General features: G+C 40.2%; 1 protein-coding gene across 2 annotated transcripts in view; it reads right to left on the bottom strand.

The window, feature by feature from the left end:
- The window catches only part of LOC140735837 (voltage-dependent calcium channel gamma-3 subunit-like), a 136,963-nt gene that overhangs the window by 69,707 nt on the left and 39,678 nt on the right, over positions 1-27,578 (bottom strand). Inside the window, exon 1 of one of the 2 annotated variants that reach the window (XM_073061349.1) lies at positions 21,525-21,897. The exons of the other annotated variant lie outside the window; for it this stretch is intronic. Within the exon in view, the coding sequence (XP_072917450.1) occupies positions 21,525-21,744 (220 nt within the window). The 5' untranslated portion in view covers positions 21,745-21,897. Of the gene's footprint in view, positions 1-21,524; positions 21,898-27,578 lie in introns of those variants that run through there. 2 annotated transcript variants of the gene reach the window in all.

The following is a 27,578-nucleotide window of genomic DNA, read 5'->3' as shown; positions in this document are numbered from 1 at the left end:
GTACCTCTGATTTTTAATATTTTCTCCCAGTTTTGAAAATAGTTTATGCTTTTTTTCCTTTTACCCAAGTGCTCTTCCTTACACAAAATTTCATCTGTCATTTCTTTCCCCATTCCCCCAAAACTGTCTAACTCCTCCTGCAACACCCTGCTTCCTCAACAATATCTGCCCCTCCACCTACCTTTGTATCATCTGAAAACATGGCCACAAAGCCATCAATTCTGTCGTCCAAATTGTTGACATATCAGATTCAGATGCAGTTTATTGTCATTTAAAAACCACAAATGCAATGCAGTTAAAAAATGAGACAACGTTCCTCCAGAATGATATCACAAAAGCATATGACTAAATAGGCTACACCAGAAAATCCACATAACGTTTGGCAATCCCCAATCCAGAGTCCGGAGAGGCTGCTGCGTATTAATATCGTGCTACCATCTTAGCGCGTTCCCCAGAAAGGAGTTCCAAATCCACCAAACAAGACCAAAAACTAAAGCTACAAGATCTGCACAAAACCACATAGTTACAACAGTGCAAACAATACCATAATTTGATTAAAAAAACAGACCATGGGCACGGAAAAAATAGTCCAAAGATGTTAAAAGACTATAAGTTCGAAAGAATCCACCACACAGTTTCCACAAGTCCTCAGGGTCCCAACAGACTCGTCATCCCACGCTGGCGGCAGAAGGGAATACCCCCACTATGGACTTCCATGATGCTGCCCGACTCAGCCTCGCAGACACAGCACACACTGAAAGTGACCTGACCGCAGCGGACTCCAAATCCGTCGAACCTCCGCGCCTCCGACCATCCCCCCCCGGCACAGCTTCTCCGAGCACCATCCTCTGCTGAGTGCATTAAGACAACGGCCACTGGCAACGCAACCCCGAGGACTGGGGGCCTGTCCTTCTCAGCAGAGACTCGGACCTCACAGCAGCAGCAGCAATGAAGAGGGCCTTCCTGGAGATTTCCAGATGTTCCTCCGCGCTCCGTGCTCCCACGTCCATTTTTCATTAGATTAGGACTGCGCACGGAATCCTATGATGTGATCCTATGATAGAATCCTATGATATGATGTGGAAAGCAGCAGTCCCAATACCAACACCTGCGGAACACAACTTCCCACGAGTAGCCTAACAGAACAGGCCCTCTTTGCTTCCACTCTGCCTCCTGCCAATCAGCCAATCTTCTATCCATGCTAGTATCATTCCTGTAATACCATGGGCTCTTAACTTGTTTTTTTTTAAAACTTTTTTTATTGAGTTTTCAAGTAATTACAGAAAGAAAAAGAAAATATATATAAAAAATATACCCTTCCCCCCCTCCCCCCTAACATCCCTATAGAAAAAAAAGAAAGAAAGAAAGAGTGCCTGGATATCGGAAGATCCCCACATGCTCCATGGAGTTAGTAATAACTTTAGTATATATATTTATTTCTTTCCCCAAATAACCAATTATTTTATCTTCGGAGCATCTATATATTTAATCCTGTCTTTTGAAAATAAGGGTGCCAAATTTTCAAAAATGTTTCATATTTATCTCTTAAATTATAAGTAATTTTTTCAAGTGGAATACAGCTGGAAATTTCATTCTTCCAACGATCTATACTTAAGTATGAATCCGATTTCCAAGTAACTGCAATAGCCTTTTTGGCTACTGCCAGTGCAATTTTTATAAACTTTCTGATATTTATTCAATTTGGGTTTCGATTTTATCCCTTCAATATCGCCTAATAAAAATAATATTGGATTATGTGGAAGTCGTGTTCCAATAAAACTCTTAAATTTGTCCAAAAAGGTTGAATTTTAGAACAAGACCAAGTAGAATGTAAAAAAGTACTAATTTCTTGGTTACATTGGAAACACTGATCGGATAAATTTGGATTTAATTTATTTATTTTTTGTGGTGTAATTTATAATTGATGTAAAAAATTACATTGCACTAATCTTAACCGGACATTTATTGTATTTGTCATACTATCAAGACATAGTCTTGACCAACTTGTTTCTTCAATTTTAATATTCAAGTCACTTTCCCATTTTTGTCTTGACTTATGGACTCCTTGTTTAATTGCCTGTTTTTGAATCAAGCTATACATACAAGAAATAATTTTTTTAGTTTTTCCTTTTTGAATTAAAGTTTCTATTTCATTAGATTTCGGCAATAACATTGTTTGACCTAATTTTTCTCTTAAATAAGCCCTTAATTGGAAGTAACAAAAAAGTGTTGTTTGATACTTTATATTTATTCTTTAATTGATCAAATGACATTACCTCCTTCAAAACAATCTCCTATATATCTAATCCCTTTTTGAAACCAATTATATAAAAGTTGATTATCCATTGTAAAAGGAATAAGTCTATTTTGAATTAAAGATCACTTTGCTAATAAAGATTTCTTTGTCTCATCATCAACATTTATCATTCCATAAGTCAATCAAATGTTTTAATATAGGAGATTCTTTCTTTTCCCGTATCCATTTAGATTTCCATTTATACATAAAATCTTCTGGAATATTTTCTCCTATTTTATCTAGTTCTATTCTAATCCTTAAAAAGATGCAATAAATCTAAGTTGATTTGCTTTATAATAATTCTTAAAATTTGGAAGTTGTAACCCTCCTAGATCACATTTCCATGTCAATTTTTCCAATGATATTCTTGACATCTTACCTTTCCAAAGAAACTTCCTCACATATTTATTTAACTCTTAAAAAAACTTCTGTGGTAGTTGTACTGGTAGTGATTGAAATAAATATTGTAGTCTAGGGAATATATTCATTTTTATGGTATTTACTCTACCTACTGTTATTGGTAATACCATTCATTTATCAAGATCTTCTTGAATTTTTTTCAATAACAGTAAGTAATTTAATTTATTTAAGTTCTTTATATCATTATCACCTCTTATACCTAAATATTTTATACCATTTGCCGGCCATCTAAATTGAGTTATTAATCGACATTGACTATAATCTCCTTTAGTAAGAGGTAAAATTTCACTTTTATCCCAATTTATTTTATAACCTGATATTTTCCCATATTCTTCTAATCTATAGGATAATTTACGCAACGAGTGCAATGGATTTGTTAAATAAAGCAGAACATCATCAGCAAATAAGTTAATCTTGTATTCTTCCTGATTAACTCTGAAACCCTTAATATCTGGGTCCATTCTAATTAATTCAGCTAATGGTTCTATCGCCAACACAAATAAAGCAGGTGATAATGGACAACCTTGCCTAGTTGACCTTGTTAACTGAAATGGTGTTGAAATTTGACCATTTGTCACTACTTTAACTTTGGGATTAGTATTTAAGGTTTTAATCCATTTTATAAAAGATACTCCTAATCTATATTTTTCCAATACCTTAAATAAAAAATCCCATTCCAATCTATCAAATGCTTTTTCTGCATCTAAAGCAACTGCCACACTCATTTCCTCCCTCTTTTGTGCCAAATGAATTATACTAAATAACCGAGTTACATTATCTGCCGATTGTCTATTTTTAATAAATCCTGTTTGATCCATATGTATTAATTTTGGTAAGTATTTAGATAATCTGTTAGATAAGATTTTTGCTATTATTTTATAATCAGTGTTTAATAAAGAAATAGGTCTATATGATGCTGGCTTTAAAAGATCTCTATCTTTTTTTGGCAATACTATTAAAATAGCTGTCGAAAAAGATTCTGGAAGTTTATGCGTTCTTTCCGCTTGATGTATTAACTCCATAAAAGGAGGAATTAATAAATCTTTAAACTTTTTATAAAATTCAGGCGGAAAACCATCTTCTCCTGGAGATTTATTACTTTGAAATGATCCTAGGGCTTCTTCGACCTCTTTCAATGTAAAAGGCATATCTAATCCCTTCTGTTCTTCCGTATTTAATTTTGGAAGAGTTATTTGTGATAAAAACCTTTCTATCTTGACATTATCATTTTGTGATTCTGATTTATACAACTCAGAATAAAAATACTTAAAAATTTCATTAATTTCTAAAGGTTTATAAGTAATTTTATTTACTCTTGTTCGAATTGCATTTATTGTTTTAAAAGTCTGGTCTGTTTTTAACTGCCATGCAAGGACCTTATGTGATCTTTCACCTAGTTCATAATATCTCTGTTTAGTTCTCATAATTGCTTTTTCTGTTCGATATGTCTGAAGTGTATTATATTGTAACTTCTTATTAATAAGTTGTCTTCGTTTTTCTTCTGTCATATTTCTTTGAGATTCTTTTTGTAATTTTGTAATCTCTTTTTCCAATTGATCTATTTCTATCATATATTCCTTCTTAATTTTAGAAGTATAACTTATTATCTGACCTCTCAAATATGCCTTCATTGCTTCCCACAATATAAATTTATCATCAACTGAATGTGAATTTGTATCTAAAAAGAACTGAATCTGCTTTTTCATAAAATCACAAAAATCTTGACGTTTTAGTAATATTGAATTAAATCTCCATCTATAAATTGATTCCTCTTTACCTATCATTATCATTGTCATTATCAAAGGAGAATGATCTGACAATATTCTCGCTTTATATTCCATATTTTTCACACTATCTTGAATATTCGTTGATAATAGCAAAAAATCTATCCCTGAATATGTTTTATGTCTATTTGAATAAAATGAATAATCTCTTTCTTTTGGATTAATTCTTCTCCATATATCAATCAAATTTAAGTCTTTCATCAATGATAGAGTTAATTTTGCTACTTTTGATTTTGTGACAACCTTTGTTGATCTATCTAAAACTGGATCTAGACAAAAGTTAAAATCTCCACCTATTAATATTTTGTCATGTGCGTTAGTCAAATTCAAAAAGACCTCTTGTATAAATTTTACATCATTTTCATTTGGTGCATAAATATTCATAAGAGTCCATAGTTCTGAAAAAATTTGACAATGTATAATTACATATCTCCCCACTGAATCAATTAATACGTTTTGTATTTTAATTGGTAAATTTTTATTAACCAAAATCGCAACTCCTCTCACCTTTGAATTAAATGAAGCTGCAATAACATTTCCAACCCAGTCTCTTTTTAATTTCTGATGTTCTATGTCTGTTAAATGTTTCTTGTAAAAAAACTATATCTGTTTTCATTTTTTTAATGTATGTTAAAATTCTTTTTCTTTTCATTAAGCCCATTAACATTAAAACTTAAAAAATTCAGTAAATTAGTCATTATTTTTAATTATGTTACTCCAATCTATAATAATACCTAATCTTTCAACTTCCGTGGTATCTTGGGAAATCTTTTTAAAATTCTCCATGTTGCTATGTGTGTCCCCACCGATCATCCAGGCAGAAAGATAGAAGAAAAATAGAGTATAAAGAAAAAAACAAAATACCCCCTACTAATGTTGTGAAAAAAAAAGAACACAACATTACCCCCCTCTGTTGTACGGGTCATGGCAATCGCCATGATTATACACGTGAATCCCATAGTAATCGATCCAAAGCTCCCCAGCCCCCCGCAACATAAAAAAGTATATATATAAGAAAAAAATACTATTCTCAATTAGTATTTCTGAAATTTTGCTTTTCTCCCCTGTATCATCCTTAAATGTCCATCATTTCCATTCACTGTCTCTGTCTTCATCTTTAATCCATTACGCTTGGAAATCTCTATGTGTAATTAGTGAGTAGTTGGAAGTTTTTGTGCGAACTCCTCCGCTTCTCGATAATCGGTAAAAAATCTTCTTTTTCCCTCCTCCAAAAAAATTATCAGTGTTGCTGAGTGACGCATTATAAATTTATAACCCTTTTCCCATAAAACTTTTTTCGCTGGGTTAAATTCCTTTTTTCTCTTCAAAAGGTTATAACTTATATCAGGATAAAAAAGAACTGCCTTCCCTGCTATCATCAATGGCCCGTTTCTCTTTTTGGCACATTGGGCAGCCGCCTTCAGGATCTTTTCTTTATCTTGGTATCTTAAGCATTTTATCAAAATTGGTCGTGGATTTTGATCAGCTTGAGGTCTTGACCTTAAGGCTCTATGAGCCCTTTCAATTTCAATTAGAGTTTCTCCTTCCATTTCCAATTTTTCAAGGATCCATTTTTGAAAAAAATTTATTGGATCTTCTTCTATATCTTCTTTAAGTCCTTGTGTGCTTTTTTTGACTGTCTTTGTTGCGTGAGTGTTTTGTCTGTGTTGTGTGGTATTTTTCACTGTTGTATGGGTAATTTTTGATGGTGTTGTGTGGGGAATACTTTGACTGACTGTTTTGTGATGGTTTTTGACTGTCTGTGGGGCTTTTTGACTGTGTTGTGCAGGTTACTATGACTGTCTTTGCTGTGTGGGATTTTATGACTGCCTCTGCTGTTTGGGGATTTGGACTGTGTTGTGTGAGGGTGTTTTGACTGTGTTGTGTGAGGGCTTTTTTGACTGTGTTGTGTGGGTTATTACTTTCTTTGCTGTGCAGGATTTTATGACTGCTTTTGTTGTGTGGGGTTTCTTTGACTGTCTTTGTTGTGTGTTTTTGTTTACTGTATTTGTTGTGTGAGATTTTTGACTGCCTGTGTTTTGTGGGTTTTTTCAGTCTGTTGTGTGTGTATTTTCTTTTACTGTGTTGTGTGGGGAATTCCTTGACTGTGTTCTGTGCGGTTTTTGACTGTGTTGTGTGGGGTTTTTTGACTGCCTTTGTTGTGTGGGGTTTTTTGACTGAGTTCTGTGGGTATTTTTTGACCGTGTTGTGTGGGTTATTATGATCATCTTTGTTGTGTGGGCTTTTTGACTGTGTTGTGTTCGGTTTCTTTGACACTCTTTGTTGCGTTGGGTTTTTTGACTGTGTTGTGTGGGTTTTTTTTGACTGCTTTGTGTGGGTTCTTCTGACTGTCTTTGTTGTATGGGGCTGTTTGACGGTGTTGTGTGGGTTTTTTTGATTGTCTTTGTTGTATGGGGTGTTTTGACTGCATTATGTGGGTTTTTAAGCTGTGTTATGGTGATTTTTGACTGTGTTGTGTGTGTATTTTTTTCCATTGACTGTTGTGTGGCTTTTTTGAGACTGTGTTGTGTGGATTTTTTCGACTGTGTTGTGTGGGTTCTTCTGACTGTCTTTGTTGTATGGGGCTGTTTGTGTTGTGTGGGGGTTTTTGACTGACTGTTGTGTGGGGTGTTTTGACTGCATTGTGTGGGTTTTTAAGCTGTGTTATGGTGATTTTTGACTGTGTTGTGTGGTTTTTTTTACTGTCTTTACTGTGTGGGGCTTTTTGACTGTCTTTGCTGTATGGGCAAGGTTTTGATTGTCGTTGTTGTGTCGGATTTGACTGTGTTGTCTGGGTTATTTTGACAGTCTTTGTAGCGTGGGTCATTTTGGTTGTCTGCATTGTTTGGGGATTTTTGACTATCTTTGTTGTGTGGGTTTCTTTGACTGTCTTTGCTGTGTGGGTTCTTTTAACTGTCCTTGTTGTATGAGGCTATTTGACTGTGTTGTGTGGGTTTTTTTGACTATCAGTATTGTGTGGGGTGTTTCAACTGTTGTGTGGGTTTTTTGACTGTCTTGGTTGTGTATGGGGATTTGACTGTGTTGCTTGGGGTTTTTTGTCTGTGTTGTGTGGGGTTTTTTGACTGTCTTTGTTATGTGGGTTTTTTTGACTGTTGTGTGGAGTTTTTTGACTGTCTTTGTATGGGGTGTTTTGACTGTTTTTAAACTGTGTTGTGGTGTTTTTTGACTGCGTGGTGTGGGTATTTTTAGACTGTGTTGTGTGGGTTAGTATGACTGTCTTTGTTCTGTGGGGTTTGTGACTTGTGTGGGATTTTTGACTGTGTTGTGTGGGTATTTATTGATTGCACTGTGTGGGTTATTATGACTGACTTTGTTCTGTGCAGTTTTTGACTGTCTTTGTTGTGTGGGGTTTTTTGAATGTTATGTGGGGATTTTTGACTGTATTCTATGGTGTTTTTTGAATGTGTTGTATGGGTTATTTTGACTGACTTGTGTGGGTGTTTTGACTGCCTTTGTTGTGTGGGTTTTTTGACTGTTGTGTGGGTTATTATGACTGTTCTGTGGGGTTTTTGACTGTCTTTGTTGTGTGGGGTTTTTTGATTGTGTTGTCTGGGTTATTTTGACTGTCTTTGTTGTATGAGTTACTTTGACTGTCTTTGTTGTATGGGGTTTTCTGACTGTTGCGTGAGCTTTTTAACTGCTGTGTGGGTTTTTCGACTGTCTGCGTTGTGTGGGTATTTTTTGACTGTCTTTGTAGTGTGGGTTTTTTTGACTGTTGTGTGGGGTTTTTTGACTGTTGTCTGGGGCTTTTGACATCTTTGTTGTGTGGGTGAGGTTTTGATTGTCTTTGTTGTGTTTGGCAGGTTTGACTGTGTTGTGTGGGCTTTTGTTGACTGTCTTTCTTGTGTGGGGTTTTTTGACCGTCTTTGCTGGGTGGGTTTTTTGACTGCCTGTGTTGTGTGGGTTTTTAAAATGTGTTGTGGTGTTTTTTGACTTTGTGTTGTGAGTTTATTTTCACTGACTGTTGTGTGGGTTTTTTTTTACTGTGTCATGTGAGTTTTTCTTTTTGACTGTGTTGTGTTGGTTCTTTTGATTGTCTTTGTTTTATGGGTGTCTTTGACTGTTGTGTGGTGTTTTTTGACTATCTGTGTTGTGTGTTTATTTTCACTGACTGTTGTGCATTTTTTTTTACTGTGTCGTGTGAGTTTTTATTTTCAACTGTGTTCATGTTGGTTCTTTTGACTGTCTTTGTGTTGTGTGGGGTTTTTTGAATGTGTTGTGTGGGTTTTTAAACTGTGTTGTGTTGTTTTCTGACTGTATTGTGTGTTTTTTTCACTGACCGTTCTGTGTTTTTTTTTACTGTTCTTTTTTTTTTGACTGTTGTGTGTGTTTTTACTGTCTTTTCCGTGTGGGGCTTTTTGCTGTGTGGGCGAGGTTTTGATTGTTTTTGTTGTGTCGGGGGTTTGACTGTGTTGTGTGGGTTCTTTATACTGTCTCTGTTGTGTGGGGTTTTTTGACTGTATTTGTTGTGTGCGTTTTTTTTTGACTATTTTTCTTGTGTGGACTTCTTTGATGTCTTTGCTGGGTGGGTTTTTTGATTGTGTTGTGTGGGTTTTTAAACTGTGTTGTGGTGTTTTTTGACTGTTTTGTTGTGTGACATTTTTTGACTGTTTTGTGTGGGCTTTCTTTAACGGTCTTTGCGTGAGGTTTCTTGACTGGTGTGTGGGTTTTTTTGACTGTGTTGTGTGGGGTTTTTTTTTACTGTCCATGTTGTGCGGCGTTTTTTGATTGTCTTTATTGAGTAGGGTTTCTTGACTGTGTTGTGTGTTTTGTTTTTGACTATGTTGTGTGGGATTCTTTGACTTTATTCTGTGAGTTTTTTGACTGTTGTGTGGGATTTTTCAGTCTGTCGTGTGGGTATCTTTTGACTGTTGAGTGGGGAATTCTTTGACTGTGTTATGTATTGTTTTTTTGACTATCTTTGTTGTGTGGGGTTTTTTTTTGACTGACTGGGTTGTGTGGGTTTATTTGGACTGTCCAAATTGTGTGGTTTTTTTGACTGTCTTTGCTGTATGGGATTTTATGCCTGTCTGTGTTGTGTGGGTTCTTTCACTCTGGTGTGTGGGTATTTTTTGACTGTGTTGTGTGGGGAATACTTTGACTGTCTTTGCTGTGTGGGGTTTTTAGACTGTCCGTGTCTTGTGGGGTTTTTTGACTGTCTTTGTTGTGTGTTTTTTTTTAACTGTCTTTGTTGTGTGAGTTTTTGACTGTGTTGTGTGGGTTTTTCCACTCTGTTGGGTGAGTAATTTTTTGACTGTGTTGTGTGATGGTTTTTGACTGTGTTGTGTGATGGTTTTTGACTGTCTTTGTTGTGTGGGGTGTTTTGACTGTCTTTGTTGTGTGGGGTGTTTTGACTGTCTGTTGTGTGGATTATTTCACTCTTCTGTGTGGAATTTTTTGACTGTGTTGTGTTGGTTAGTATGACTATCTTTGTTCTGTGGTGTTTTTGACTATCTTTGTTGTGTGGGGTTTTTCTACTGTTGTGTGGGTTTTTTTGACTGTTTTTGTTGCGTGAGTTTTTTGATCGTGCTGTGTGGATTTTTTGACTGTCTGCGTTGTGTGGTGTTTTTTTGACTGTCCATGTTGTGTGGGTTTTTGACTATCTTTGTTGTGTGGGGTTTCTTGACTCTGTTGTTTGTGGACAATAGAGTCAAAAAAAACCCACACAAGACCGTCAAAAAACTCACACAACAAAGACAGTCAAAAGAACCCACACTACAGTCCAAAAAACCCACACAACAAAGACAGTTAAAAACCTACATAACAGTCTAAAAAACCCCACACGAGTCAAAAAACTCCTAGTGTGGGTTTTTTTTTTACTGTATGCTGTGTGAGGGGTGTTGACTGTATGTTGTGTGGGGCTTTTGACTGTGTCTTGTGTTGGGTTTTTTTGTCTTTGTTGTGTGGATTTTTTTGACTGACTGTGTTGTGTGTGCGGTTCTTTGTGAACTTTCTTTGACAGTCTGCGGTATGTGATGTTTTTTGATTGTGTTGTGTGGTGTCTTTTTGACTGTATATGTTGTGTGGGGCTTTTGACTGTCTGTCTTTTGTAGGGTTTTTTGGACTGTCTTCGTTGTGTGGGTTTTTTTGACTCACTGTATTGTGTGGGGTTGTGTGGGACTGTGTTATGTGAGCATTTTTTGACTGTTGTGTGGCTTTTTAATTGTCTTTGTTGAGTGGGTTTTTTGATTCTGTTGTGTGGGTTTTTTTGACTGTTGTGTGGGGTTTTTTAAACTGTCTTTGTTATGTAGATTTTTGACTGTGTTGTGTGGACAATTTTTTGACTGTATTGTGTGGGTTTTTTTTGACTGTGCTGTATGGGATTTTTTTGACTGTGGTGTGTAGGGTTTTTTGCTATCTTTCTTGTGTGGGGTATTTTGACTAACTGTGTTGTGTGGGGTTTTTTGGACTATGTGCTGTGTGGGGCTTTTTGACAGTGTTGTGTGGGGCTTTTTGACTGTGTGTTGTGTGGGGGTTTGACTGCATATTGTGTGGGGGTTTGACTGCATATTGTGTGGGGGTTTGACTGTATGCTGTGTGGGTGATTTGACTGCATGCTGTGTGGGTGTTTTGACTGCATGCTGTGTGGGTGTTTTGACTGCATGTTGTGTGGGGGTTTTGACTGCATGTTGTATGGGGGGTTTTGAATGTGTTGTGGTGTTTTTTGACTGTTGTGTGGGTTTTTTTGGACTGTCGTCTGGAGTTTTTTTTAGTGTGTTTTGGGGATTTTTGACTGTTTTCTGTGGGTTTTTTTGACAGTCTTTGTCACGTGGGGGTTTTTGACTGACTGTGTTGTGTGGGTTTTTACACTGACTGTTGTGTGCAGTTATTTGACTGTCTTTGTTATATAACCATATAACAATTACAGCACGGAAACAAGCCATCTCGGCTCTTCTAGTCCGGGCCGAACACTTACTCTCACTTAGTCCCACCCACCTGCACTCAGCTCATAACCCTACGTTCCTTTCCTGTCCATATACCTAGCCAATTTTTTTTTTAATGACAATATCGAACCTGCCTCTACCACTTCTACTGGAAACTCATTCCACACAGCTACCACTCTCTGAGTAAAGAAATTCCCCCTCATGTTACCCTTAAACTTTTGCCCCCTAACTTTTGCCTGTTGTGTGGGTTTTTTTTGACTGTCTTTGTTGTGTGGAGAAAACACAAAAATTTGACGTGTTGTGTGGGGTGTTTTGACAGTCTTTGTTGTGTGCTGTTGTTTGATTTTGTTGTGTGGGTTTTTTTGACTGTCTGAATTGTATGGGTTTTACTGACTGTGTTGTGTAGGGGGTTTTGACTGTATGTTGTGTAGGGGGTTTTGACTGTATGTTGTGTAAGGGGTTTGACTGTATGTTGTGTAAGGGGGTTTTGACTGTGTGCTGTGTGGGTTTTTTAAACTGTGTTGTGGTGTTTTTTGACTGTGTTGTGTGGGCTTTTTTTTTAAACTGTTGTATGGGTTTTTTTCACTGTGTTGTGGTTTTTTTTACTGGTTTCTGTCGGCTTTTTGACTGTCTTTGTGTTGACTGTGTTGTCTGGGTTTTTTGATTGTTGTGTGGGGATTTCTTTTACTGTGTTCTGGGTTTTTTCCAACTGTTTGTTGTGTGCAGCTTTTTGACTGTGAGTTGTGTGGGGTTTTTTGACTGTATGTTCTGTGGGTAGTTTTGACTGTGTTGTGGGGTTTTTTGACTGTGTTGCGTGGGTTTTTAAACTGTGTTGTGTTGTTTTTTGACTGTATTGTGTGGGGATTTTTACAGTGTTGTGGCTTTCTTTTTTACTGCTTTTTCTCTGGATTTTTTTTGACTGTTGTTGTTGGGTGGAGTTTCTGACCGTCTTTGTTGTATGGGGTTTTTTGACTGACTGTGTTGTGTGGGAATTTTCGACTGTGTTGTGGGGAATTTTTGACTGTCTGTGTTGTGTGGGGTTTTAAACTGTGCTGTGGGTTTTTTTTTACTGTCTTTGTTGTGTTTGTTTTTGAATGTCTGTGTTGTGTGTGTTTTTATTGACAGTGTTGTCTGGTTTTTTTTCCACCGGGCTGTGTGGGGATTTCTTTGACTGCGTTCTGGGGTTTTTTCCGACTGTCTTTGTTGTGGGGGTTTTTTTGACTGTCTGTTGTGGTTTTTCTTTTTACTGGGTTGTGTGATGTCCTGTTGACTGTCTTTGTTGTGTGGGGTTTTGGACTGCCTGTCCTGTGTGGGTTTTTTTTTACTGTGTTGTGTGGGTTTTTTTTAACTGTGTTGTGTGGGTTGTTTCATTCTCCGTTGTCTGGGATTTTTTGACTATGTTGCATGGGTTATTATGACTGTCTTTGCTGTGTGTGGTTTTTTAACTGTCTTTGTTTTGTGGGTTTTTTTATGACTGACATTGGGGTTTTTTGACTGTTGTGTGGACATTTTTTAAATGTCTTTGTTGTCTGGGGATTTTTGACTGTCTGGGTTGTGGGTTTTTTTGACTGTGTCGTGTGGTGTCTTTGACTGTCTTTGTTGTGTGGGGTTTTTTGACTGTCTGTCTTAGAACCATAGAACACTACAGCACAGTACAATCCTTTCAGCCCTCCATGTTGTGCCGACCCATATAATCCTTAAAAAAAAGTACTAAACCCACACTACCCCATAACCCTCCATTTTTCTTTCATCCATGTGCCTGTCCAAGAGACTCTTAAATACCCCTAATGTTTTAGCCTCCACCACCATCCCCGGCAAGTCATTCCAGGCACTCACAACCCTCTGTGTAAAAAAACTTACCCCTGATGTCTCCCCTAAACTTCCCTCCCTTAATTTTGTACATATGCCCTCAGGGTGTTTGTTATTGGTGCCCTGGGAAACAGGTACTGACTATCCACTCTAACTATGCCTCTCATAATCTTGTAGACCTCTATCAAGTCCCCTCTCATTCTTCTACACTCCAAAGAGAAAGGTCCCAGCTCTGCTAACCTTGCTTTATATGACTTGTTCTCCAATCCAGGCAACATCCTTGTAAATCTCCTCTGCACCCTCTCCATGCTTCCACATCCTTCCTATAATGAGGTGACCAGAATTGAACACAATACTCTAAGTGCGGTCTCACTAGAGATTTGTAGAGTTGCAACATGACCTCTCCACTCTTGAACTCAATCCCCCTGTTAATGAAGTCTAGCATCCCATAGGCCTTCTTAACTACCCTATCAACCTGTGCAGCAACCTGAGGGATGTATGGATTTGAACCCCAACGTCCCTTTGTTCATCCACACTCTTAAGTAACTGACCATTGTACTCGGTACTGTACTCGGTCTTCTGGTTTGTCCTTCCAAAATGCATCACCTCACACTTATCCGGATTGAACTGCATCTGCCACTTTTCTGCCCAACTCTGCAGCCTGTCTATATCCTCTTGTAACCTTCAACAATCTGCAGCTCCATCCACAACTCCTCCAGTCTTCGTGTCACCCGCAAACTTACTCACCCATCCTTCTGCCTCTACATCCAGGTTATTTATAAAAATCCACAAATAGCAGGGGTCCCAGGACAGATCCCTGCTGCACTCCACTAGTCACTGACCTCCAGGCAGAATACTTTCCTTCCACAACTACCCTCTGCTTTCTTCCTTTAAGCCAATTTTTTATCCAAACAGCCAAGGTTCCATGCCTCGTGACTTTCTGGATGAGTCTCTCATGAGGGACCTTGTCAAATGCCTTGCTAAAGTCAATGTAGACCACATCCACTGCCCTACCCTCATCAATTTCTTTTGTTACCTCTTCAAAAAACTCAATCAGGCTCGTGAGGCACGATCTTCCCTTCACAAAGCCATGTTGACTATCGATGAGTAGACTGTACTTCTCCAAATGCTCATAGATCCTATCCTTAAGAATCCTTTCCAGTAGTTTGCATACCATCGACGTAAGACTCACCGGTCTATAGTTCCCAGGTTTATCCCTATTACCTTTTTTAAACAAGAGAACTACATATGCCATTCTCCAGTCCTCTGGCATTTAATGTTTTTAAGAAGATCCAGCACTTCTTCCTCAATCTCCACATTGTCCAGCACACAGGCCTGCTCTACTTCGACCTCATCCTGATGAAGATCCTTTTCACTTGTGAATACTGAAGCAAAGTATTCATTTAGTACCTCTTCAACCTCCTCCGCTTCTGGGCACATGTTGCCCTCTTTATCCTTTAGGTCCCACCTTCGTTCTTATCATCCTCCTATTCTTCACATACGCAAAGAACGCCATGGGGTTCTCCTTAATCCTACATGCCAAGGCCTTCTCATGCCCCTTTTGAGCTCTCCTAAGTCCTTTCTTTAGCTCCTTCCTGGCTACCCTATATTTCTCATAAGCCCCTCCTACTTCCTGCTTCTTATATCTAACATATGCTTCCTTTTTCCTCTTGACAAGTTGCCTCACATGTTTCGTCAGCCACGGTTCCCTTTTCCTACCATTTTTTCCTTGCCTCAGTTGGACAAACCTATCCTGAAACCAGCTCAGGTGGTCCCTAAACTTCTCCCACATTACTTCTGTGCTTTTCCCTTTGAACATCTGTTTCCAATTTACTCTCGCTAGTTCCTGCCTCATCCCTTCAAAGTTAGCCCTTTACCATTTCGTCTGATTTTATCCCTTTCCATAGCTATGCTGAAGCTAAGGGAGTTGTGGTCTTGTGTGGGGTTTTTAAACTGTGCTGTGGGTGTTTTTGACTGTCTTTGTTGTGCTTTTTTTATTGACAGCATTGTCTGGGTTTTTTGACTGTGCTGTGTGTGTTGTGTGGGGATTTCTTTGACTGTTTTCTGGGGGGTTTTTCCGACTGCCTTTGTCTTTGCTGTGTGTGTTTTTTTTAAATGTCTGTTGTATGGGGTTTTTTGACTGGGTTGTGGGTTTTTTTTAACTGTGTCGTGTGGTGTCTTTGACTGTCTTTTTTGTGTGGGGTGTTTGTCTGTGTTGTTTGGGGGTTTTTGAGTATCGGTGCTGTGTGGGGTTGTTTAGTGGTTTCTAATGTGTTTCTTTGTTTTGTGCCTACCTGGAAGAGGATGAATCTGAGTGTTGCGTATGGAATATGTATTTTGATAACAAATTTTCAGCACTTTGAACTTTGAAATATAATATACCAAGCATTACTAAACCTCTCACAAGAGAACAACAGCTTGGGTCTCCTTGACATAGAATTGTCATTGGAAAAGACTCTGTCTCTCTGTTCACTAAAAGCTCTTTACCCTTGGAAAAGAATACAATGTTACAAACAATATTTGTAAAAGTTTGGCACAATGTGCAGCCTTTGAGCACCCTGCCTCCCAAGGTCCACATGACACCTTTATTACAGATATTATCAATATTAACCAAAGCTTTTGTTTCCCAGGAGCTCAGAATGAACACAGGGTGAAGCCACTGGCTCAGTGTCCACGCTTCAATTCAGTCATGGAGACCGACAACCATATGGGGATCTATGTGTCCATAAGGACATGTAGACCATCATCAACCTCTTCCTTATTCCCACATCTACTTCAGAAACAATGTTTATCTGCTGGTAGAGCATTTCAGATAGTTGGAAGAGGCTATAAAATGACCTCATACTGAGCTTTCACTATAGCAACAGGTAGAAAATGGGCAGCAGTGTTCTGATCACCACCTCTGCTACATCTGTTCATTGTCTCATTCCATTTCATCAAAGTAATTACTACCAGCCCAGAGCAGAATTAGTACAAGGGCAGGCAATATACTGGGTGCTGGGAACAGACCAAAACTTAGCAGGAAAATGCATTTAAATTCTCTTGGATCAACTGCCTCAATTTCATTCCACAGAAAGCACTCATTTGTTCAGTCCAACTCAGAGGTGTTTGGGACAATTGGTGGCTGGGTTCAGATGGTAGTTTAAATTAACACCCAAAGCCAGGCCTGGAATCCAGTCCTCCCTCCGCCCCATAGGACGTAACCATCTGCCTTTGGAACACTAGTGAAATAGCTTAAAAAAAAAACTAGCCTATGACAAGTAACACATACAAAATGCTGGAAGAACTCAGCAGGTTAGGCAGCATCTATGGAAAAGAGTACAGTCGACATTTCACACCAAGACACTTCAATAGGACTGCTCTGGGCTGGTAGTAATTACTTTGATCGTGGTGGTGATCGGAAAACTGCTGCCCATTTATTACCTGTCGCTATAATGAAAGCTCAGTATGAGGTAATTTTACAGCCTCTTCCAACTATCTGAAATGCTCTACCAACAGATAAACATTGTCACTCTAGTAGATGTGGGAATAAGCAGTCCTGCTGAAGGGTCTTGGCCTGAAATGTTAAGTGTACTCTTTTCCTTAGATGCTGCTTGTTCTGCTGAGTTCCTCCAGCATTTTGTGTGTATTGCTTGCATTTACAGCATCTGCAGATTTTCTCTTGTCTATGACAAGCAAGTGACATTGGGAAAGAGGGAGGAGTAACTGCAACATGCATCTTAAATGAATTTGTCCCTTTTGCAGAAACACTCATTCACACAAACCCTGGAACAGGTGGCATGTAAGGGGTCATAAAGTTTACACCATGAAAGAAGCTTCTTGGCCTCCCCTATTCAGGCTGGATAAAGGAAGGAACTACGCAGGATAACTATCCCCTCTTCTCAGTTCTGAGTTTGCAGCACTGAAGGTTAACAACTCTTCAGTGGCAATCTTTACTCAGTCCCAGAATGGAAAATGGAGTGGTATTGTTGCCTGTCTGCTGAGATATTCAGTTAAGGCTCAGATGCTCTCTGGTGGATACAGAAGATTCCATTTACAGAAATGTTTTGCACAGTGTTCATAGCTATTCTTCAGTCAACAACTAACCAGAATGTAATACTGAATCTATTTTAACAAATGTTTAGCCTTGTTTTGAAGACCATGTCCAATTTCAAGCACTGCACTCAGCTTTAAAGGGGATACAGATGACATTTACAGGACTCCATGGTTAAAATGGAGAAGCTGGGATTCTCCAGGTTAAGAAACTTGATGAAGACATTTAAATTCTGAAATAAAAGCAGAACATGAGATATTCAGCAGGTCAAGCATCATCTATAGAGAGAGAAACAATTAATATTTCAAGTCAAAGACTATTCCTTGGATTCTCTCTGATCCTGTTTCTCTCCACTGATGCTCCATTGTGCTCTGCTTTTATTTCAGCATTGTCTGTCTTCCAGTATTTTCAGATTTTGACTTTTTTGTAAAACTTTGTTATTTAAAGAAAATTGTTTCAGTTGTTGGGGAGTTAATAGCTAAGGAATGCGATTAAAGTCAGCATAAGAAAAGCCATTTCACCCACTGAATGGTTAACATTACAATGTGTTGTCTGACAGAGCATAGGGCACAGTAGGTTCTCAATTATACTAACAAGTTAGAGAGAATGTGAGCTTGAACTAAAATGCCCATCAAGAGAGGTGATAAGGACTTTGTGCTGACTGGTCTGCTGTGTTGACCCTTTCCCTGAGTGATATAGATAGATCGCAGAGACAGGGGAGCCAGGGACTGGAGGGCACAGATTTAAGGTGAGACAGGAAAGACTGAAGTAGAACCTGAGGTGCAACAGGGGGTTGGTAGGTATACGGAATGAGTTGCCAGAGTAAGTGCTAGAGTGGTACAATTGCAACATTTAAAATGTACTTGGCTGGATACATGGATAGGAACATTTAGGGGAGACTGGCCAAATGCAGCTAAGTGGAAATAGCTCAGGAAGGCACGTTGGTCAGTGTGGATGAGTTGGGCCAAAGTACCAGCTCCCATGTTCTATGACTATGACTGAAACACAATTTAGAGTCACAGAGGCAGACTGTCAGAGCACTACAGCACAGAAACAGAGCCTTCAGCCCATCTGGTCCATGTCAAACTGTTACTCTGCCCTGTCACATTGACCCAACCTTGACCACAGCCCTCCATACTCCTCCTATCCATGTACCTTTCCAAACTTCTATTCAACCTTTCCCTATAACTCAGGTCCTCAAGTCCCAGCAACATACTTGTAAATTTTCTCTGCACTCTTTAAATCTTACTGATATTTTTCCTGTGGTAGGTGACCAGAACTGCACACAATATTCCAAATTAGGCCTTGTCAAAGTCAGTGTAATATCTCAACTGCTGTACTCAGTACTTTGATTTATGAAAGCCAATATGCCAAAAGCTCTCTTTATGACCCTATCTACCTATGCCACCATGTTCAAGGAATTTATGGATCTATATTCCCAGATCCCCCTGTCCCTACTGTTCTCTATGCAAGCCATACCCTGATTTATTGGGTAAGGGATTTCGGTAGAATGGTTAGATGGCAGAGTCATTTTCCTCAGAGCAAAGTATGGTGAGTTGGTGTACTGCTTGGACAAGGTATACATGAGAGGTTTCTCCCATTTGCACAGACCAAGAGACACATATTTAAAACACTGACTGAAGATAGATGCTGAGAAACATTTTTACTCAGGTACTAGTTAGGAGCAGGAGTATCATGTGAGAAAGAGCAGAGTCAGTGCTTTCAAAATGGGAGGAAATCACACATTACTATGGTAATAGAACAGGGATTGGGACAGAGGAGGTGACATCCCACCTGCCCTGTTACCTTATGTGAAATATTTCAGCATTTATTACATCAGTTCCCTCAATTTCTACCTTGCAACAATTAATTGCTGTGAAACACATTGCGATATGTTTATTGCAGAACACGGGTGACTGCTAATTGTTTTCAGTAATCAAGGCAACACTGCCTTATTTACCCAAGGTCATTCTTTTCATGGAACCTGATAGAAAATTACTACAATTACTGACAAAGGCTTTTCTGACTTAGCACCTTACATCCCCAGGCATGAGATCAATTCACATCACCAATTTTTCTAGACTGCATCAAAAAATCCAGTTGCATCGACAGGTACCTTGTAATATTAACTGTTTTCCCACTGTACTGGTGCTGATGATCCACAGTATTTCCAGCATTTTCTATTTTTTCATACTTCCAGTAACTAGTATTTTGAATCTCTCAATTCCAGTAACGTTTTACACCCTCTCAAGAACAAGGGAGCACAGGTTTAAGGCGAGAGGGCAACTTGAGAGACAACAAAGGGTGGTATTTATGTGGAATGAGCTGCCAGTGGAAGTGGTTGAAACAGATACAACAACAACAACAACTTGTAAAGGGTGTTTGGATGAGTGACATAGATTGTATAAAAATTATATTATAAGCCAAATGCTGGTCAATGGGACTAGACCAGGTGACATGAACCAGTCGGGCAGAATGGTTTGCTGTAAACTCTATGAAAATCCTCTTCTTTATCTCCTTCTATTTCCATCTCCCCCAGACAAATCAGCTGCAATTAACAGAAAAACAAACTGCTGGAGGTTTTCAGCAGATCTAGCAGCATCTGTGGAGGCAGAGCAATGGTTGATGTTCTAGGTCAAAACTCCAGACTGCAGCATCTCCAGTCTCTTGTGTCTCTCTCCCAACTAAATTCTGTCATCTACGCTTTGTTACATTCATTCTCTCCACCCTTTCCTTCTCTGCACCACAAAATGTCTTTTTTCTCTAACTTCCTCAGTTCTATCTGAACTAAAACATAAATTATATTTCTCTCTGCACAGATGTGGCCTGATCTCCCAGGAAATTTCAACATTGTGCTTGATTTTACATTTCCAGCACCTGCATCTTTTTGATTTTTTTATTATAGTTATTTTCCTTTTAACCAAGTGGATCGTTCCCATTGCTGGTAGAAGTGATACATTTCAAAATGATTAATGACAGCACAGACAAAAAAGGATTTCCCTAATTTGGAAGTCTTTTAAACATTTAACCTCACTGACAAAAATTGCTTTGGGCCTCTTCTTTTTAGTTACATTACAATGAAGAATCTATCCTTTCCTGGAATTCAGATGAATAACATCTATCGGCATTGAGACAAAGATGATGCTCCCTGTGACTGGGCTGCCTAGAACACTTCCTCCAAATCAGATTGGTCATGAAAAGAAGTTTCGATTTCTGACCGGTAGTGAATCTTAGGAAATTCTATCTCAAAGTGAGAATGAAGACTCAGGTTCTGAATACAAGTTCCTCCCTGGGTTATGGACACACTGGACTAATGGAGACCAAACCTCTGCTTGCTCTCAGTCGCAGCTATTTCTGTGATCCTCTCCACACACATTTGTTCCAACAGTTCCAAAGGTTCATTAAGTATCAAAGTATACAACTCTGAAATTCTTATTCTCCAGATAGCCATGAAACCAAGAAAAGAGTGGCAGTATGATCACCTCAGGATCGCTGTCTTAACCCGGGGGATTTACTGTGGCTATTGAGCACGTGAAAGGAAGTAAGCTCATGTAGGAAAATGTTGCTTTCATCGTGACCCCATCGTAAGCCTCAGCCATCCTCCTGTTGGGGTATTCAGATCTAATGTTTAAAACCTGTTTCCCACGCTGTGGTGTTCTAATTTGACTGTGACAAGAAACCCCTTGTTTAATGTACTTTTCAGCCGAATAGGTCAAAAGAATGAGAGAATTGTGTCCAAGAGCACGGGTTATCCCTACAGCTGGGGGGTATTTCCCGTGTCGATGCCGCTCGCAGTGACTATGAGCTGTGCTTTAACGCGAGCTGGGTTTCCGGGGTCGCTTTACACGGGCAGCCACGCATTTCTCGTGTTACATGTGGCAGCTTATTTCGCTCCTGGGATAGTTACAGCATTATAACACGGATGAATCTGGTTAGGGACTGTAAACCCTGTCACTCCGGTAGAATTACTTTGTTTCAAGATTTATCTCCCGTTACCCTTTTTATACAAACAACTACATTTTGAAGTTCAAGTCCCGACGAACCGATCCCGACATGGAAAGTGCGGGGCTGCCCTTCCCTCAACCCCACTTCACCCTTGGACCCACGCCCGAGACCGGGACCAGCACCCGGCAAGGGGCGGAAGGTTACTGAGGGTTTAGGGATTCGGGGAGCGGTGAGTAGGGAGGGAGCCCCAGAGAGAGTGGTCTCAGGATCTCGGGAGAAGGATGAAGTGAGTTCGGGGAGGGAGGTCTCGGAGTCTTTAATCCGCCACCTACCTTCTAAGCAGCAGGTCCTCCAGAGGCCGGAGTGGGTCATCACCTCCTCGTTCTTGCGGACCGTGTCGTTGTCGTCGCCGCCGCCGCCCTTGCTACGACACACACCCCGGGAGTACAGCCAGTAGTCGGTGCCCACGGCGATTGTCATCAGGGTGAAGGCGGCGAACGCCCCCGCTGTGGTCAGTAGCATCTGCAGCCCCCGCTCACAGCCGCCCCCCATCTCGGACCGGGACACCGGCCCAGCCCACCCGAGTAATGAGAGCCTGAGCCCAAGCCTTGGCGCCGTTGGGACGGACGGAGGGAGGGAGACGTGTGTGTATGTAGGTGGTGGGGGGGTTGTTCCATTCCATTCCCGCCCCGTAACGTGACTCCCGCTCACAGCCAGCGAGGGCTCAAAGAGACGGGAAGGAAGTCCCTTACCCGCCCCAAAACCCTCTCTCATTCCAAGCCCCTCCCCATCGCTCATCCCCAACACCTTTTTCACTTCCCCACCACAATCGTTAACTCCTATCCCCAAACTGCCTTCCCATTCCTCAGCCTAACCTTATTAGGAGAGGGCACAGTTTTAAGGTGCTTGGAAGTAGGTACAGAGATGTCAGGGGTAAGTTTTTTTACGCAGAGGGTGGCGAGTGCGTGGAATGGGCTGCGGCGACAGTGATGGAGGCGGAAATTATAGGGTCTTTTAAGAGACACCTGGACAGGTACATGGATCTTAGAAAATTAAAGGTGTTTGTGGGATCTTGCTTTATCCAGCAAGATATTGTGTAAGTTGCATGCATTAAGCTTCTCGCATTTCTAAGGTATAAATTTTCAACAATCAGACCTATTCCATTTCCCAATTCTGTGTCACAGGTGTTGGGCTGGAGAGAGGTCTCTACCAAAGGAGGTGGAAGCTGCTCCTTCCCTCTGCTAGTCTGCTGGTCACCCTTGGGCAAGGTGCAGCACCTGATCAGGGTCACATGCAGCCATGGGAGCAGGTGGATGGTCTTATGAGCAGCTGGTGCATATCACTTCCTGATTGTGTGATCACTGATGCCAAGCAGACAATCTCTGAAGAGTTTACTAGTGACTAAGATAACCCATCTTGTAAAGACACTGCCCAGAAGCTTGCAATGGCAAATCACTTCTGTAGGATATGCCAAGAACAATCATGATCATGGAAAAACAACGATCACCTGCATCATCAACATGGCACATAATGATGATAAATTCACCAATCACAGAAAAACATAAATCACAGGCACATAGCATCATTAATAAACTTTCACATGAAAAAAATCACAGGCGCATAGCTTCAATAACAACCATTCACATGACAACATCAACCACAGGGATATAGCATCAATAATAAACATTCACATAAAAAACATAAATCACAGGCACATAGTGTCAATAATAACTCACAGAAAAACATAAGTCACAGGCCCATCGCATCAATAATAGGTATTACCAGAAAAACATAAATGACAGGCACATACCATCAATAATAAACATTCACAGAAAAGAATAAATCACAGGTACATAACATCAATAATATACATACACATGAAAAACAAAATTCAGCACATAGCAGCAATAATAAACATTCATAGAAAAACATAAATCACAGGCACATAGAATAAATAATAAACTTTCACAAAAAAATGTCAGGCACAATAGCAAAAATTCACAGACTATAAATCACTGACACAGAGCATCAAAAATTAACATACACATGAAAAACATAAATAACAGGCAAGTAGCATCAATAATAAACATACATATGAAAAAAATCAGTGACAGAGCATCAATAATAAACATTCACAAAAAACAAATGCCAGGCACATAGCATTAATAATAAACATTCAGAGAAACATAAATCACAAGCACAAAGCATCAATAATAAACATTCACAGAATAACATAAATCACAGCCACATGGCATGAATAATAAACAATAAAAACATAAATTATAGTAAAAAGCATCAATAAAAATTTACAGAAAAACATAAATCACAGGCACTTAGAGTCAATAATAAACATTCACATGAAAAACAAAAATTCATAGGCACAAAGCAGCAATAATAAACATTCACAGAATAACATAAATCACTGTCACTGTCATACAGGGGTGTTGTATCAGGACCCAAATGCAGGACGCAGACACTGCAGTGCTCGGAACAGGGCAGGACAAGGGACTGGGAACAAGGAGCCTGGGGTGGACTCCAAGCTTGAGACTGGACAAGGGGCCAAAACCTGGGTCTTGCCTCGGGCTCGGACCCCCAAAACCAGGCAAAGACGTGACAAGGCTTGGCTAGAGACTTGGGGTCGAGGCCTGGCTTGAGGCTGGGGTTGAGGCCTGGCTGGAGCTTGGAGGCAGACTAGAAACTGTATATAAACATAGAGCTAGGACTTCTCCTTCGACAAGCCGAGACTCATCTTTCACAAAACACTAACATGAGACTGGACAGAACATAGACATAGAGCTGGGACTTCTCCTTTGACAAGCCGGGACTCAACTTTCACTCCACACCAAGGTGGGGCAGGACCGTCCGTTGGGTAATGGCAGAACGGCCGGACTTACCCGACAGAGGCAAAGACAAGACAAGACAGATTTCCCCCGCAGGGCAACGGCAGGATGGCCCAACTTACCCCACGGGGCAAGGACAGGAAGAGACAAACACCGAAGAACGACAGACAGTTCCATCTCTGCATTGGGGCTGCTCCAAGTAGCCATTACGGCCAGCAACCTTGGCTGGCTACGGAAACAACCGGATCCTTACCTAGCTCGGAGTGGCTGACGGCCCCCAGCTGGCCCGGGAAACGGCCGAATCCATACCGCAATGACAGCTCCGACTACTGACAGTAAGGCTCCAAGAAGCAATGGTTCTCCAACACAGCCTAAAGATGGCAAGTGGCCGTACCAGCCTTTCATCAGCCATTTGCTCCATGAGAATCTTGCCAGGGAAGCTTGACAAGACGACCCCCCCCCCCCCCCCCAACCACACTCAATCTCAGGGCCACTTATATTCCCCGCCAACAAGGTGAGTATCAGGTGTTTATGATTTAGTCCAACCAAAACAAGGGACAGCCGGAGGACCCGGAGTCCGGAGCCTGCAGACCGCGAACCAGTACGCGGACCCCGGGCTGGACCATGACAGTCACAGAGCATCACTAATAAACATTCACATGAAAAACATAAATCACAGGCATATAGCATCATTCACATGAAAAAAATCACAGGCACAGATCATCAATAATAAACATTCAGAGAAACATAAATCACAGGCACAAAGCATCAATAATAAACATTCACAGCATAACAAAAATCACGGGCATATGGCATGAATAATAAACATTAAAAAACATAAATTATAGTAAAAAACATCGATAATAAACATACACAGAAAAACATAATTACAGGCACATAGCATTAATAATAAACATTCATAGAAAAACAAATCACAGACACATAGCATCAACAATAAACATTCACAGAAAAACATAAATCAGAGGCAGATAGCATCACTATTAACTATTCATAGAAAAACATAAATCACAGGCACGTAACACCAATAATAAACATTCACATGAATGGGACCAATATTCTGGCAGGAAGGTTTGCTAAGGCTGTTGGGGAGAGTTTAATCTTTAATCGCTGGGGGGTGCAGGTGGGAACCCAGCTAAAGAGACGGTTGGCTCACAAATAGAGAAAGCTTGTAGGCAATGTGAGAGGGAAGATAGGCAGGAGATAGTGGAGGGATGCACTCAGACCGATGATTTGAGATGTGTCTATTTTAATGCAAGAAGCATCATGAACAAAACAGATGAGCTTAGAGCATGGATCAGTACTTGGAGCTATGATGTTGTGGCCATAAAGAGACTTAGATGGCTCAGGAGCAGGATTGGTTACTTAGAGTGCCAGACATTTGATGTTTCAGAAAGGACAGTGAGGGAAGCAAAAGAGGTGGGGATGTGGCACTGCTGATTAGAGATAGTGTCACAGATGCAGAAAAGGACAAAGTCATGGAGGGATTGTTTACTGAGTGTCAGTGGATGGAAGTTAGAAACAGGAAGGGGTTTAATAACTCTACTGGGTGTTTTTTTATAGACCACCCAATAGTAACAGGGACATCGAGAAGCAGATAGGGAGACAGGTTCTGGAAAGGTGTAATCATAACAGGGTTGTGTTGGTGGGAGATTTTAATTTGGTGGGGATATTTGCCTGGGGTTCTGAGTAGGTACGTTCAAATGAGACAGGGAAAGGATGGTAGAGTACAGGAACTGCGGTGTACAAAGGCTGTTGTAAATCTAGTCAAGAAGAAAAGCTTATGAAAGGTTCAAAAACTAGGTAATGATACAGATCTAGAAGATTATAAGGCTAGTAGGAATTAAGAATGAAATTAGGAGAGCCAGAAGGGGCCATGAGAAGGCATTGGCGGACAGGATTAAGGAAAACCTCAAGGCATTCTACAAGTATGTGAAGAGCAAGAGGATAAGGCATGAGAGAATAGGACCAATCAAATGTGACAGTGGAAATGTGTGTATGGAACCTGAGGAGATGGCAGAGGTACTTAATGAATACTTTGCTTCAGTATTTGCTACGGAAAAGGATCTTGGCGATTGTAGAGATTACTTACAGTGGACTGAAAAGCTTGAGCATGTAGTTATTAAGGAAGAGGATGTGCTGGAGCTTCTGGAAAGCATCAAGTTGGATAAGTCACTGTGACCGGACGAGATGTACCCCAGGCTACTGTGGGAGGCGAGGGAGGAGATTGCTGAGCCTCTGGTGATGATATTTGCATCATCAATGGTTCCGGAGGATTGGAGGTTGTAGTTGTTGTTCCCTTATTGAAGAAAGGGAGTAGAAATAGCCCAGGAAATTATAGACCAGTGAGTCTTATTTCAGTGGTTGTTAAATTGATGGAGAAGATCCTGAGAGGCAGGATTTATGAACATTTGGAGAGGCATAATATGATTAGGAATAGTCAGCATGGCTTTGTCAAAGACAGATTGTGCCTTATGAGCCTGATTGAATTTTTTGAGGATGTGACTAAGCACATTGATGAAGGTAGAGCAGTAGATGTAGTGTATGTCCTATATTATTATAGATGAAATCTATGTCCTATGTCATTGATGCTACGTGCCTGTGACTTATAGAAACATAGAAAACCTACAGCACAATACAGGCCCTTCAGCCCACAATGCTGTGCCGAACATGTACAGACTTTAGAAATTACCTAGGATTACCCATAGCCCTCTATTTTTCTAAGCTCCACGTACTTATCCAGGAGTCCCTTAAAAGTCCCTATCGTATCCGCCTCCACCATCGTCGCCGGCAGCCTATTCCACGCACTCACCACTCTATGCATTAAAAACTTAACCCTGACATTGCTTCTGTACCTACTTCCAAGTACCTTAAAACTGTGCCCTCTTATGTTAGCCATTTCAGCCCTGGGTAAAATGCCTCTGACTATTCACATGATCAATGCCTCTCATCATCTTATACACCTCTATCAGGCACATAGCATCAATAATAAACATTCACCCAAAAAACATAAATCAGAGGCACATAGCAACAGAATCAGAATCAGGTTTATTGTCATCGGCATGTGATGTGAAACTTGTTAACTTAGCAGCAGCAGTTCAATGCAATACATAATCTAGCAGAGAGAGAGAAAAAAATAAATAAAAATAAGTGAGGTAGTGTCCAACGCTTCCAAGTCCATTTAGGAATTGGATGGCAGAGGGGAAGAATCTGTTCCTGAATCGCTGAGTGTGTGCCTTCAGGCTTCTGTTCTCCTACCTGATGGTAACAGGGCATGCCCTGGGTGCTGGAAGTCCTTAATAATGGACACTGCCTTTTTGAGACACTGCTCCCTAAAGATGTCCTGGGTACTTTGTAGGCTAGTGCCCAAGATGGAGCTGACTTGACTTATAACCTTCTGCAGCTTCTTTCGGTCCTGTGCAGTAGCCCCTCCATACCAGACAGCGACGCACCCTGTCAGAATGTTCTCCATGGTACAACTGTTGAAGTTTTTGAGTGTATTTCTTGACATGACAAATCTCTTCAAAC

The sequence above is a fragment of the Hemitrygon akajei genome, chromosome 11 (genome assembly GCF_048418815.1).
Source record: "Hemitrygon akajei chromosome 11, sHemAka1.3, whole genome shotgun sequence".
NCBI classification, from domain to species: domain Eukaryota; kingdom Metazoa; phylum Chordata; class Chondrichthyes; order Myliobatiformes; family Dasyatidae; genus Hemitrygon; species Hemitrygon akajei.
Note: the sequence above shows the minus strand (reverse complement) of the source record. Positions and strands in the feature narration are given on the sequence as shown.